General features: G+C 34.9%; 1 protein-coding gene across 1 annotated transcript; it reads right to left on the bottom strand.

Annotated features, from left to right (window-relative positions):
* Window positions 1-8531: 8531 nt before the first annotated feature.
* Window positions 8532-10190, bottom strand: LOC110911354 (benzoate carboxyl methyltransferase). The gene is made up of 4 exons (XM_022155962.2): window positions 10069-10190; window positions 9523-9933; window positions 9159-9413; window positions 8532-9081 (listed from the first exon to the last, which is right to left on the bottom strand). The coding sequence occupies exons 1-4, from the start codon at window positions 10141-10143 to the stop codon at window positions 8707-8709; spliced, it is 1116 nt and encodes a 371-aa protein (XP_022011654.1). The 5' UTR covers window positions 10144-10190; the 3' UTR covers window positions 8532-8706.
* Window positions 10191-16157: the final 5967 nt, after the last annotated feature.

Genomic DNA, 16157 nt, shown 5'->3' with positions numbered 1-16157 from the left:
GTTGTTCCAGAGATAAAAACGGGTAACATCTCACTGTTGCAAAAAGTTCAAAATTTTTTTACAGATGATATGTTTCCTTTGGAGGAGATTAGAGAAGTAAGATAAGATCAGCAAAAGGTACCGTTTAAATTCAGTGCTTTGATTTGAATTTGATTAGTCTTCAATCTGATGATAGAACGGTTCAACAAAAATATTTTCTCTCTTTATTAGTTTTTTTTTTTTTACTTTGTACATAAAGTGTCCTTTCTCTAGTAAATGGTAAATTTGTGCAAAAATACAAGATTTATGCACAAATTTAGGGGGGGAGAGGAACATATAGATAGATATAGAGTTTAGGGGGAGAAAACGTAGAAAAGAAAAATACAAAAAGAGTTTGCTGTATATATATAAGTATTGCTTTAGGGGGAGAAAATGAGAAAAATACAAAAACATTAGAAAAAGGAAAAAGCCAAAAAGATAAATTGCATGATATGGGAAGTGAAATAAATGTTCGTGTTAAAGGGTTGACTAACACATGTAAGGTGCCATAGCTGAAAAGACTAGGATCTACTGCGATATGTCGATAGGCTTGACGCTCAACATGATAAAAGATACTAAGTGATATAAACATAACGAACTATGTACCATGTGGGTAACATACCAACGACGTATGATTTTATGGTCTTAAATCTTGCGTTGATAGATAACCAACATCTGAGGTTTTGGGTCTTTATATTGTTGAATCATCCTGGGATATCTTGGCTGTCCTTCTATTCAGAACTAAAATTGTACATGACCCCAGGAAAGAAAGTCACTTGGAATTAGCTCATTTCTATTTGAATGTCTGTATGTTGTCCCGATACACACAATTTTGATCTGATTCTGGAATCTTCTCTGAAAAAGTCGTGTACCTCCTCTGCTGCATCCAGATATATGCTGACCTGGAGGTGCTAGGCAACGACAGCTTCTGCTGCATCCAGATGCATGCTGACCTAGCTGTATGTTGTCGCGCTATAGATCTAATACACCCGAAACAGGCCCTCAAGTGCCCAAAAGAAACCCCAAGAAACCTATATCAAATTGAGAAAAAACTCATTTGATCTGTATATTATACCATCTCTGCTTAAGATCTATTCTGTTCTCTTCTCAACCTATTCCCAGTTAAGATTTCAGAAATCTGGATTGGACTTGTGAAATATGTGGTAGGGAAGATACTTGCATGATAGAGTGTGCTGTTTACATTTCCAGGATTTGATAAGTATTTATTTGGGTGTTCATTGTTAAGAAATCAAAACATGATAAAACAGATTATATGCAGATCTAGACACAGTCAAGATATCTTAAAGGATGACATCAGTATACTCACCTGCTACGATGAATCGTTGTGCTTACCTTGATCGCGGGGGTATGCCTTGGAATGGGACACACGGGTATAATAGTATAATATTGCCTTAAGCATATCACGAAGTTGAAAAATTGAAGGTTGAGCTTCAAACTTTAAGTGGACAAACATATTGGCAATCGCATAGACCAGTTTGATTAGGCTCGTGCTGAAAAGTGTTCCTTAGTCTGCCTGAGAACGAATTTTGATCCCATTGCAATTGTAATTGTATATTGTGGTAGTTGTTTATATTTTGAATTTTTATTTGTTTTAGTTCTTAAAAAAATTAAAAAAAATTGAAAAATTCAAAAATACAAAAATAGTGTCTTGTTTTTCTATAAAATCAAAAATCCAAAAATAGAGTGTTTATTTGTTTTTTCTTTTAATTAAAAAATGTAACCGTTCTTGAAGATTTGACTGATCCTCAAAAGTTGAATGAATTTAAATTGTGAAATCCGAGTACAAGTACTTGGATGTACCTAGTGTTCATATGGTATTCTCCCTGTTGCATAAGAAATGTTTGCTTATGAGTTTGTGAGCATGTGCAGAACTTGATTTCAATCAAGAACAGGGGTTGATGAAGATTGAGATGTTGTTTGCTGTTGACGAAGCCTGAAGCAGCACAACAACAAGACGTACCTGAGTCAGAAGAACCGGATACGAAACGCCGTCTGACAATGAAAGTGCATTTGAAGAAGTACCATGAACCTGCTTGAAAGACAAAGATTGCAAAAGAAAAGAGCTGCTGAGAATCCTCCTCTCACATTCTTTTTAACAAGATTTTCAAGCAAAGCTGATCAAGATCCTGATATGAAGCTAACCACAAGAGCTGAAGAAAGAGACCCAGTGCTGAGAGTTCAGAAGTTAAGAACTTCCACAAAATCTGCAGCATTGCGACAACCATAGACTACGTTGAAGTCGTTGCTGATTTCAAGTATGAAGACAATTTGATGGCATCAGTCTAGGGGGAGATTGTTAGGCCCTAAAGTGTGAGACTGACGCATCAAATTAACACAACGGGTTATGGTTACGAACTGAGCTTTACTGGGTTAGTTATATTAGGTTTTGGACCTATATAGGTCACTTCGGCCAAGCTTTAGGCCATGTGGGCCAAGCAGGCCCAAGGGGAGCCCATGTAGGGACTTGGGCTTGAGTTAGTATATAAACAAGTTTCTAACTTGTTTTAGGGTTGGAAGCTTTGGAACTTCATTGTTACAGAAATTCTAGAGTTAGAGAGAGAGAGGTGATTCGATAGTGAAGAACACTTGTACTAGACGGTTTTGCTTGTTCAAGTAATAGAATCGTGTGCAAGTGTTTAAAGGTGATTCGGTATTGTTCTTCGTTTCCATATTTTCAGTTTTTCGTATTTATTCTTGAATTACATCAAGTTTGGATTCCGCACAAACTTGGTGTTGTTTGATATCATTGAAAGATCCGGTTTATGGGACTTACAGTAGTTATATTTTATTTAGCAACTTTATATGGACAATTTAGAAATGCACTTTTCGTTTTGTTTTTTAACTAGGATTTTGCCCGCCGCGCATTGCGACGGCGCGTGACGGGTGGAATCATATAGTAAGATAAAACACGATTCGTAAAACGCAGTGCGTCAAAGGCAATTACAAAAAAAAGTGTAAATCATAAAGGTAACACAATGTCCAAGACATTTCGTAAAACACAATGCATTGGCATTTGCAAAAGTAGGAGTTTTAGCCTAGGGCTTACAATTGCAATTTTTTTAAAGTTGGGCGGGTGTAAAAATGGAGTAATAGTGCAAGGGGTAAAAAGGCAAAGTCAAAGTGTAAAAGTATAGGGGTGGTGGCGGAAATGTGTAAAAGATGAGGGGGTGTTGGTGGAAATGTAAAAGAAGAGGGTTGGTGGCGTAACTGTGTAATAGATAAGGGGGTCATGGTGGAAAACCCAAGTAGAGGGTTGGTGCTGGCAAATTTTGAAAGATGAAGTTGTGGTTTTGGAAATTCAAAGTAGAAGCTTTAGGGACTAAATTTGTCATTTTATAAAACTTTGAAGATACCAAAGTCAAGGGGTTAAAACAGTAAAACTGCAACATCGTGAAAGTAAAGGGGCAGGGAGGCAAATCCAGTGGAAAACCCGCGCGCGTTGCGGCGCGAGTACATTGCAAACATCGAATAGTTAGTCGAATAGTTAGTGGAAGCGTTACGTAATGCGTTAAAATACGAAAACGCACATTTTGACGAATCCAATTTAACTCAATAGCATTGTAGCTGGATAAAAATGTAAAGTATATCGTATTTATATGTGATCCGACTCGTACATAGGAAACGTAAAAAAAACATAAAAGGTGTATCAAGGGAAAACTAACACATGTAATCAAAAGTGATATTCATATCAACGGAAACAATTACACCCTTAGCGTGTTGCGGTAGGGTCGAAATGTAGACTTGGAAATGTACATAAAACAATAAAAAAAACAATATATTTGACCTGACTTGTCCCCAAAAAAGTTTACATCGAAACGTATACCAACTCGAATTTATACCGACACATAAATTTTAACATTCATAATACAACCCGCGAGCGATGCGTCGTGGGCACGTTGCAAACAGATTAGTCCAAGCGTTATGTCATGCGCAAACTATATGAAAGCGCATGTCTTGACGTATTCAGTTCATCTCAATGTATGGTTGAATCCAAACGTTTCGTTTTTTAAAAAAGAAATTAGCGAACGAAAATAACTAAAGAAAACAATAAGCTAAAAATGTATATATATATATATATATATATATATATATATACGGTACAACGGTAAAGTTAAAACATTATAAACTTTTGAGATTAAACCTCAATGGTCTAATATCGCAATGTAATTGAAGTTTAACTTGGAAAGGAAATGGACTCAAATCACAATTTAACAAACCTAAAAGCAAATGGACAAAATGTATTTTACTCAAAGTATGGGAGAAAAATTGAAGTTTAACTTGGAAAGGAAAGAGACTCAAAACGCAATTTAACAAAACTAAAAGCAAGGGGCCAAAATGTATTTTACTCAAAGTATAGGTGAAAAGAGGAAATGTTGAAATGGACTCAAAACGCAATTTAACAAAACTAAAAGAAGGGGCCAAAATGTATTTCATTGAAAGTACATGTGAAAAAGGGAAATATCACATTGTCGGTGGGCTTTGCCACCGACTTTGTATTTTAAGTAAGTTGGTAATATTCAACTTGTCCTCTTTTCTTCCCTAATCAATTACCAAATATTCAAATGACTAGATTTAATAGATAATCTAATAATATCACCATCAAGAAAATAATGGCACCCATTGTTCAGCCTTGATCATTTATATACTTTTGCGTTTTTTACAAGCCTTTCGATTTCTAAGAGGACGGAGATTCAATGGTAAAATTATGAGACGGCTGTGTATTTAGCTAATTAAATACAGAAAATATTGTTATTGTAGGAAATGACTACCTTATTTGTAAAAATGAAAAAAAATAGCATATATAGAATCCAACTCATAGTAAAGAGCTGGGTCCAATAGACAAAAATATGAAAATAAATATATACATAATACGAAGGCCAAATTTGATATAAGAAATTATGTTCTATTACTTTGTATAAGATCAGGTTGTTGAATTGTAACACGATTATCACTACGCAGAGTTAGGTGTCACATCGGATTTCTACAAATGCAATAAAAACACATAGGTTAGAGGGTATGGTGCCCATCCTCCAAGGGAGGATGAGCCACCACGTAGGCGCCACATTATAGTACTCCCAAAGTTGGTCTGTCCTACAAAACTAGTGGAAATGGGAGGATGGTCCTAGATGATCTTACCCCACCACTTTTATGTTTTTTATTTTTTTAATCTTCTACTTTTTTTTAACATTTAACAAAACTTCTCACGCACAAACGTGTGCGAAGTTGGTATTACCATTGTTCGTCTTGTACATCTCCAACGCCTTTTTAAACACATCTTCGTCGTTCATGCCGCTACGACGCCCACTTGAATATATTTTATTATATTTATCGCAAAACTTATTGACGAACCCGTTCATTTTTCGCCACTTTGATGACACCGAGTCGATATCTCGATACGGGCCTTGGTCCATTAGGTCAAGGAACTTCGCCAAAACCGCCTTCCAAAACCCGTCACCCGTTTGATTATTACTTATAAAATATGTTACAAAAATATGTTACAGAAAATAAAAAACTAATTCTAAAAAATATAAACTTAAAAAAAAGTTAGGGGGTGTTTGTTTTTTTTTTATGAAAAACACTTTAGAACCTCTTATGTCTGCCACACGCAGACCACGTGCAGACATTTAAGTCTGCAACTTGTTTGTTTTTTGGAAATGATTTTATTAAAAAACCTCTTCCAAACCTCTTCGCCAAACAGACCTGGCCTTATATCTTCACACCTCTTCTAAACTCTAAACGCTGCTCTTTCAAACCACATCTCAAAACCTAGGATACTCCACAGCCGACCTGCATCTTCTTCCCCACGATTCTCCACAGCGGACCTGCATCTTCTTCCCCACAGCGACGCATCTTCTTCCCCATGATTCTCCACAGCCGACGCATCTTCTTCCCCATCGATTCTCCCCAGCATGTAACTTTATAGCCCCTTTATACTTATCTTTTTGATCATCTAAGTTCGACCGATTTCGATTCAACATCATTCATTAATACCCATTTAATCAAGATTCGATCTTGCCTTAATTTTCGACCGATTTTGCTTGTCATCCATTATTATTGTTGTTGATGTTTTTATTTGTGTTAATATTGAAAAAATTGTTGGCTGTGAAAGATGAAATTGGTTAATATTATCAGAATATGAGTAAATAGTACTTGTTACACCCGCAATATATTGAAGTACCTTTGGCCTTGTGTTTTTCAAATCTAAAGTTTAATGTTTAATTGCTGCACAATGGTGCTGTTTGTTTTAACTAATTAAGGTGTCATAACTAACAAGTTTAATGTCGACTAGTATGTGGTTAAAACTTGATGTTTGTTTGAAGTCTTTAATTTTGTGGATTTTGGTATAAAACGGACTTTTGAATTGCGTAATTTTGTAGTACAGCTTGAAACCAGTTAGATTAACTAGGACATGGAAATTTACTTGAATTTTGTATTGCTAGTTAGGTTTCAAATATGATCACAAAACATTATAAAATAGTTTGAATAAACTGATAATGGTTTAGGAGGTTAATGCAGCAAAAAAAAAAAAAAAAAAAAAAAAAAAAACTTTTTGGGCCATTTCAGTGTGTTGCATATATTAGGTAATATTTTTTTATATTACTCGTTTGACCAGTTATACATAAAATATAATGAATTTGACCTAACGGATCAAATTTGTCACATCTTCACAATTTTTTTTATATTTCCTAGTCATTTGATTGGATTGTTCGTTTGCAGTTGTGCAGGATAAATTCAAAAGGCAAAGCAAGAAAGGTTGTTGGATGCTCATGCCTTGTTGTGAAGGTATTTTTGAATGAAAATTTTGTATAAACGATGGTTTAGTTTAGTTTGCGTTTTCTTAAATCTGAGATTTGTTGAACATTTTGCAGGATTATAGAGAGGAAAGTGAAGGTCTACACATTGTCCAGGAGTATGTCAAGTCTCACTAGATATGTAACAAGTGATCAAAGTATTTCATTACTGTATGCATTACCTAGATTTGTTGAACAAATTGCGCCGTATGCATTACCTAGAACATCTGGTGATAGGTGTGAAGTGAGTGTCATTACTGTAGAAACAAATAATCAATAGATAGGATTCAGTGATTTAAAAAAATGTTATTGTCTTTTTATGAATATTATTTCGGTATTATATTACTATTATTTATGTTTGAATGTTAAAAACCTCTTTTAAGTTAAATAAAATCAGTTTATTTATATTTCAGTTTATTTCAGCAGCATGCAGAAGTTAAAAAACAAACAACCTTCTTCTTGCATACTGCAGATCTCTGCAGATGTGGTCCGCAGACTGTAGACGTTTTACCTCTGAAAACACAAACAACACCTTAGTTTTACCAACCTTTTGTCGGGTATGTAGACGTGCCTATGTAAGCCTTAGCTAAGGCTTCTTCTCTGATTGGCGTCCACGGTTTCGCCTTTGGTTTGGAGGGTTGCTCACCCACCACTTGCTTGCCTTTTCTTCGTTTACCTTTTTCCTTTTGCGGTTGGGTTTCGGGAACAACTTCCACATTGTCGTCGGGTTCGGATTGTTGAACGGGTTGCGAGTTCGGTTGGAGATTAAAAGCACCCCGCATCATCAATTGTTGAAGGGTTTGATTTTGAGAGAATTGAGAGATTTGGTTTGGTGAGTGTTGGAATGCGGCAAAGGCATTTGACGAATATTGAGAGAATTGGTTCGGTTCGATCGTCGGATAATATCCCGGAACCGAGAAAACATTCGGTTGCGTCGGGTTGTTGGGGACGTTCGGGTTGTTGAAGGGATCCATGGTAGAATATAAGTTTATAAAAGTGGAAGATGTTTTATAAAAAATAAAGGGAGAAAGATGAGAAAAATGGGTTAAAATGGTGAATGGAGGTGAAAAATGTTTGAAAATTATATATTTTGGGGATTATGGCCGTTGCTTTTGTTTGAAAAACTGGTAAATTAATTTTTTTATTTAACGGTAACGATGGTATGGGGCCCACAGTTTTTGGACCGTCTCCAACGTCAAGCTACCGACGGAGAGGAGGAGGGGGGGGGGGGGGGGGCGGGATGGTGTTCCACACGGCACCGGTCCTCGACGTATGGGGGACGGACCCCATACCCACCAGCCTTATCTTCTCTCTAACTCTACAAAAATTCTTACAAATACTTACATTTCCAACTCATCATCATATTTTACATTTTTTTAATAACCAAATTCATTTACATTACTTTTAAATTTTAAATATATATTGATTTTTGAAAAATAAATTTAAAAAATATACTTTTACTCTAGCCGTTAAAAATATAAACTTCATAACTTATTTTTTTTAAAGTAGCATTAAACAACGTACGTGTTGTGGGTATAAATACGTGACAAGACTCGACAAGACTCGTATACAAAAAAAATATTTGTTCCAACTGCCATGCTCGCTCATGTGATTAGTTACTATTTTTGACTTTTTTGAAAAGTTGTTACTATTTTTGACTTATGTTGGATTGTTTGGCCCCAATAGATTTGATTCACGGATTCATCATTGACAATTTTTTTATATATATTTGAGCAACCAGTTTTTGTCTATATGCAAAACCTTAATTTCGACTTCTAAAACTTGCCCCTCAAACTTACTGTAATTACATTGAATAAACCACGTACTTAGATGCTGAAAAACTTAAATTAAACATTAGAATGATACTTACACTAAACTATTCATTTTTAGTCAATGAAATTAGTATGTTGAAGTATCTTGTTTTCTTGTTAGCGAGATGTTCTGCCAAATGCTTCTCAAACTTCTTAAACAGCGCGACAACATTTATGGAGTTCCCAAAATGAGACGTCAATAACGGTTCTGTAACCGCTCTGATATGTTTGGCTGTGTTCCTACCGTGCTTTTGGCCGAGGTCAATTGAATCGTTTGTATTTGTGTAATCTGTGTCTTGTGGGTCCCAGTTAACTTGAAAAACAGTCAAGTTATCAAGAGAAAAAGATCCCTCATTTTTAATAGCATCCCTAACTTCATCCACACATGGATAATAAAGTGGCAAATTGAATGAATTAAGATTGGATTCTCGAACCAATCCCTGAAGCAAATCATAATAAGTAGAAGTTAGTTGTAAGCAAATTATTCTTCGTTATTTTGAGTGTAATTATCGTATACCTCTTTGACCATGTCCTGAAGTGACTGTGCAAGTTGCTCCCAGAGACTGCAATTGTCATCACAAGTTGGATCAGCAATACTTCGACCTAAAAATGTTAAAATCATGCATCCACCACGTACTATTTCCTTGGAACGCAATTTTAGAAAATTCGTGAAGTCGATACGAAATTGCTTTGCATATGCTTGGAAGACATTTGGAGGACTTGTTTTCGCTGGGTATATATTTAATGTGTTGTTTTCTATGCCTTCAGGTACCTACCACAAATGAATGGATAGCATGAATAGTTTGTATATAATGTTGGGTTCATTAACTATTATCTTTTCAAATACATGTAAAAGGGTAAAGTTAGGCTATCTCACGAACCTGAGAAAGCCAATGAACACTAAAAGAGGAGTGGACAAGGTGCAAACTTTTGTCCGGAAAAAGTCTACCGTAAAAGGAACCAGGAACGGCTGAAACAATACAAGGGCCAACGTTTTCTCCCTTCTCCCTCTTCAGCTTTGCATAAAATTCGGGTAATAATTTGAAAAGGTTATTGAAATCATTTCCAAATAGGTCATTTAAGCATACTTGAAACTGTGGTGGTTTATGGTTATTTTCTTTGCAGACCTCAATGACTATATCAATTATATTAGATGCAACCAAGAGCGTGTTTCTACTAGAGCCGCATCCTAAATCTGCAATCTTGAAACAACCGTCTAAAAAGATATCACGGCTTGCAATACCCTTGATTGTATGATTAAGACATGGTATCGCTTTTTGTATAACAGTTTCCTGGAAAAGAAATAAGAACAAAAGCATTAGTTGAGACGCCATTGTTAAATGCAAAAGCTATGTGTTGTACATATTAATGGTGGAGGGCTATGGATATGCATGTGTATAATAATGTACATAGATAATAAGAGAGACCTGAAGAAGGGAGTTCTTGGCATAGCTTGAATCTTCATGGCCAGTAGTCATATGTAGGATGTTTACTAATGCCATGAGGATATTTTATCTGACTTTGTTTTGATGCTTCATGGCCTTCTTTTTCTTGCTTTTAATAGGCCTTGTACAAGTGATCAGTGATCACAAACAACTTCGGTATCGATACATGCAAATTATGTGGCGGACAAGACGAGTACGTGGATCACCTATTCACGGGATGCTACGTGTCGGTAGTTCTATGCCATAAAGTAAGTATGTGGTGTAGAACTCAACAAATCTTTGCATTTACAATGAAAGAATTATTAGAATATCACAAAAAAGCGGCTATGTAAGAATCGAAAAGGCGATATGTTCAACTAATCGTTTTTGCAACATATTGGGGGATTTGGAAAGCGAGGAATGAATGTATTTTCTCCGGAAAAGAATCAATATAGATGCTATTTTGGGTGAGATGCAAGCAACAAGCTTTGTATGGATCAAAGGGAGAGCTAAGCCCACCAAATGGAATGGAATAAATGAGTGCGGTTTGATATGGAAAGTTGATCGTATGTATGTTTTACCCATATTTCTTATCGGTAGTTTGGTGATTTTTTCTATTTTTTGTAAGTATTGGGTGATTGGCTTAGTTGCTTACTAACCATGTAGTCTGTATCAAACTATTTTGGTGATGAATGAGATTATCTTTTTGCCGTTAAAAAAAAGAATTCTTGTAATGAAGTTTCAGTTAATCATCATATTTAACTAGGTTTATCACTCTAGCTGCGTTACGGCGAATTTATTTTGTTATTTAATCTGTGTTTACATGTGTTTTGAAATCACTCCGAGCGCGTTGCACACAGAACCACTAACAAGAATAAAAAGAAAATGTAAAAAACAGTAAAAAATAATCGAAAGAAAATCAACAAAAAAAGTTGTATGTTAATGATATTGTTCGTATGAAACCCGTGGTCAGAGAAGAGCAAATAATACTGGGTACAGATACCAAATTTCCCGTTGTTGTTTGTACGACACCCGTGATCAGGGATGAGCAAATGGCACCGTGTAGCAGTACCGAATTTCCCGAACTAAAAGATTTTCAAACTCAATCCGGTACCGACTTTTGACGTTTTCTGTATCAGACGTGCCGATTTTTACCTTCATGTAACGATAATGAACCGGACCGTACCGTTATTTTCGATACCAGTATTGGTTAACAGCAACTTAGAAAGTAAAGAAAATAATAATTATTATTATTATACTAAAATAGTCAAGGTATTAAAAATATATATATTATTATAATATATTAATAACACTGTTCATTTCATTTGGTTTATTAATATATAGTAATAGTAATATATAGTAATAATAATTTCGTTTTTTAATATATAGTAATAATGCAGTTGCATGTGATTTAAATTATCTTCATATATATACCTACCTGGATGATAAGAGTTTTACGATCAAATTTTGTGCACATATACTTGTTATTAAAATAGTTTAGGAGTTTAGGACTAAATCTTTTAGTTAAGATTTTACATAAGCAACCCATGTATATTTAAATTATTAAAAAGCCTTATACTTATGCATCTATAATCAACAGTACAATAAACATTATTATTGTCTTGAATCTCAAACACCATCACTAATTATTGTAAACAATATTCATAAACTTTTGGTATTTAATTTGGTGATGTTTAGTATCATGTCCTTGTCTTGTTCCGATTTCCTATATTTTTGTTACACCATTTCCTATATTTTTGTTAGACATTATACTTTTAAATACTTTTGGTATTTAATTTGGTGATGTTTAGTATCATGTCCTTGTCTTGTTCCCATTTCCTATATTTTTGTTACACATTATACTTTTATTAAAAAGCCTTATACTTACGCATCTATAATCAACAGTACAATAAACATTATTGTCTTGAATCTCAAACACCATCACTAATTATTGTAAACAATATTCATAAACTTTTGGTATTTAATTTGGGGGAATTGGCCTGTAATAATCCCACCTAGACCTTATTGGCCAATAATAATCCCACCTCAAAATATTCCCTACACCAGTCCCACCTTTCACCTATTTTTCCTATAATGGTCCCCCGTTAAAAAAAATTTAACGGAGTTAACCATTTTTCCAAGTTTCAAACAGATTTTTAGGGCTTTTGATCAGAACGATGATACGAGTCCATTGATGTAAAACTTACTTCGAAATGGTGCTCCAAGTGACTTGATTTTGGTTAATTGGAAATTTAAACACTCGAATTGAAGCCCCGTTTTCATCATTTGGAGCACCGTTTCGAGGCAAGTTTTACATCAATGAACTCGTATCGTCGTTCTAATCAAAAGCCCTAAAAAATCTGTTTGTAACCTGGATAAAAGCTTAACTCCGTTAAGTTTTTTTAACGGGGGACCATTGTAGGAAAAATAGTTCAAAGATGGGACTGGTGGGAGGAATATTCTGAGGTGGGATTATTAATGGCCAATAAGGTCTAGGTGGGATTATTACAGACCAATTTCCCTAATTTGGTGATGTTTAGTATCATGTCCTTGTCTTGTTCCCATTTCCTATATTTTTGTTACACATTATACTTTTATTTAATTAGACTTTTATTTAATCAAATATAATAAAACATTGTAGTTAAACCGTAATTTAAGAAAAAAATATGATACTTATATTTTTTTAATGGCCAACAAATCAATTTCGAGGATTTTTGGGGCACCCACTGGACAAACGGAGTACTCTGAGGGTAACCCGTGTGGTCCACCACCAATTCAACCCACCCGCTCGTAGGCACAACGGTAAATTACTAGTACCGTTTGGCTCAAGGATCGAACTCATGTTTCCCTGGGTCTCCTATCACTGCCCACCAGTGTCTCACCCCTTTTTAGCACCAATTGAGAATTGAACTTGAGTCTTCAAATAAAAAATCAAATCCTCCTACCACTTGAGCTAGAGCTAGAGGTCGAAGATGATAGTTGTATCATTGAAAACTTCATTAAGGGGCTGTTTGTTTACCTCTTAATTAGGCTCTTAATGGTTTAGACCTCTTACTGGTTTAGCACTTAATAGTTCACACTGTTTGTTTCACGAGCAGATGTCTTAAAGGTTCGACATTTGCCTCTGAATGGTTAAGATTTATACAGAGTCTGAATGACTAAGACCTCCAATCTAAATTGGTCATACATTTGCCTCTAAACAGTTAAGCATTATATAGGCTCTTAATGATTCAGACCTCTTACTGGTTCAGCACTTAATGGTTCAGACCTCTTACCGGTTCAGCAATTAACCATTCAGATGTTGCCAAACAGCTCCTAAGAGATATTGTGGTTGTAGAAAAAGTTAATGTCAATGGTAATCTCATTAACAACCTTTATTGAATCTATCTCGATACCATAACCTAAGAAGAATGTATTCCTTGATCTTTATTTTTATAAAGACAAATTGTTATTAAACCACGAGCAACTTGCTAGCCCAATATATACAATATATACAGACATGACGACAACAATTTACATTTTAACAACAAATATCAAACATGTACCACTTTTCCCAATCCAAGAATAAAAGCTTGGATCTATTCTTTACTTAAAGAAAACCCAATGTTCGAAGCTCATCAAGGATATTACAAATCTCCAACAGTTTTGAGTTAAAGATGATGTCGTTCCTAATTCGCCAAATTATCCAACATGATAATAGGATCACTATTTGCATCATTTTCTTTTTAACAACAGACCCTTCCACACTTTCATGTATTTTGAGCAGATCCAACACATAGATAAAGCATAAATCTGTGGGATGCAACACCAAGACTCTAACGTTCGGTATATTTCTTTGTTTTTCTTTTTAATGTATTTCATACTCTCTCTTCGATTCCTGATAATTTCGAGACTTAATCATAATAGAAATTATTTTTTATACTATTTTTTTCCTAATTATTCTTGCATAATAAATAAACACTCACGAGTGCGCATTTTAATTCGAAACCGAGCAATACATCTTGATTCTACTTTCTTTGGAATGTTATTTCATAAGTAATTATATTATTTACATACTTACATACACTTAAAATAAACAAAACACATGCCTAACTATGAGTTTATAACATAATATAATACACAAAACATCCCAACAGACTAAAATGGATTTCTTTTGAAATCCTGATGGTCCTTGCCCGTGTTAACCCCTTTGCGGCCCGCTTCCATTTTTGTATGTTCCATCTGAACTCCCAACCAACTCCTTTAATGCCCCAACCACTAATTACATTTATAAATACCAACCTTTAACATCTCCTAAAATCTTTCAGCACTCCAAATCTCCTTCAAACACCCTCAAATCTTCCATTTCTTCCACTTTGGGAAAAAAACTCAAAGACCAAAACAGTGAGTTTTAGTTTTCTTCTTCACTATACTTGAAACACCTCTAAGAGTATTACCACTTGTATACCAAGGTAAATAAGGGTGCTAAACCATCATTTTTGAGGTCCAAATTGGGATTTTTTTTAATATTTATAAACATACATTTCTCTACTTTGTGTTAAATATTCAGGTTTTTGTGTTTTTCAAACAGGGTGTAGGTCTCTATAGGAGGACCTAGAACAACCTTATCCTTGTTATCAAACACACCCGCAAGTGCGGAATCCAAGTGGGTGTGCTAACCAAGCAAAATTACACAAATACAAGACAAAGATTCAAAGTTAAAGTTCACTTGTATAAATTTCAGCAGAGTTTCAATACAATGTTTACACAATAAAAACCTCTAAACTCAACAGCTATGTTCTTTGTCTTATCTTCTGTGTTACAAGCTATTTAAATAGACAACGTGTATCTGCAATCTTACGAAATACTAACTGGGCCATAAACAAGGCCCAAGAAGAACCAAACCCAAGAAGAACATTCTTCTTGAACACTTGCCAGCGAAGGTGTTATTGTATATTTATATTGTTTCGTTGTAAATTGTGCTTAAGTGCTTGTATATTAATCAAATAATGGTTTTATTACCTTACCAAATTCAATTTGTTTTGTATGCATGTATGGTTGTAAATTGTGCTTAAGTGGTTGTACCCTAATCAAAAAATGGTTTCATTATCTTACCATATTCAATCGGTTTGATCCATTCAAAATTGTGTTTTTTATTTGTAAATTATTATTATTTATAATATTCTAATTAGTTTAGCCAAAATCTTGTATAATTATAATTTGCAACATATTGATGCAATGGTTGTTGTAATGTATGCATTATGGTTTGTATAGTGGTAATGATATATATTATATATAGATTACGATGAACATGTCAAACGGGAAAAAACAAACGCGGGTTCATCGTAACGCACGAGTCCTAGATCAACTTATTTTATTCTATGTTTTACGTTTCGGTTTAATTTCTTCGCATTAACACACCGCAACTTCAGTGTCGGTGGGAACTGACAGTAGTGTGGAATTAGTGCTCGGCCTCGTCACAACGCGGGGGTGCTTAATACTAGTTATATATGTATATATATGTATATATATATATATTGAACGGTTAATTGTTTTAATCCCTGTTGTCTATGGGACTTGAACCCAAGACCTTCTCCTTTCCGGCCTAGTTGTTTTAAAAGCTTTGCCGTTGACAATGGACCACCACCCCATTGGTAGTTATATTTTATTTAGCAACTTTATATGGACAATTTAGAAATGCACTTTTCGTTTTATTTTTTAACTAGGATTTTGCCAGCAGCGCGTTGCGGCGGCGCGCGACGGGTGGAAACATATAGTAAGATAAAACACGATTCGTAAAACGCAGTGCGTCAAAGGCAATTACAAAAAAAAGTGTAAATCAAAAAGGTAACACAATGTAAAGACATTTCGTAAAACACAATGCATTGGCATTTGCAAAAGTAGGAGTAGTAGCCTAGTGGTTACAATTGCAATTTTTTAAAGTTGGGCGGGTGTAAAAATGGAATAATAGTGCAAGGGGTAAAAAGGCAAAGTCAAAAAAAGACAAAGTGTAAAAGTATAGGGGTGGTGGCGGAAATGTGTAAAAGATGAGGGGGTGTTGGTGGAAATGTAAAAGAAGAGGGTTGGTGGAGTAACTGTGTAAGAGATAAGGG

Source organism: Helianthus annuus, chromosome 15, assembly GCF_002127325.2.
Source record: "Helianthus annuus cultivar XRQ/B chromosome 15, HanXRQr2.0-SUNRISE, whole genome shotgun sequence".
In the NCBI taxonomy this organism is placed as follows: Eukaryota; Viridiplantae; Streptophyta; class Magnoliopsida; order Asterales; family Asteraceae; genus Helianthus; species Helianthus annuus.
Note: the sequence above shows the minus strand (reverse complement) of the source record. Positions and strands in the feature narration are given on the sequence as shown.

Excerpts from the sequence above, each read along its gene's own strand:
- LOC110911354 (XM_022155962.2), bottom strand. The coding sequence starts at position 10,143 with ATGGCATTAGTAAACATCCTACATATGACTACTGGCCATGAAGATTCA. Across the intron at positions 9,414-9,522 it reads GTGTTCATTGGCTTTCTCAG|GTACCTGAAGGCATAGAAAA; the intron begins GTTCGTGAGATA and ends CATTTGTGGTAG. Across the intron at positions 9,082-9,158 it reads TTCAGGACATGGTCAAAGAG|GGATTGGTTCGAGAATCCAA; the intron begins GTATACGATAAT and ends GATTTGCTTCAG.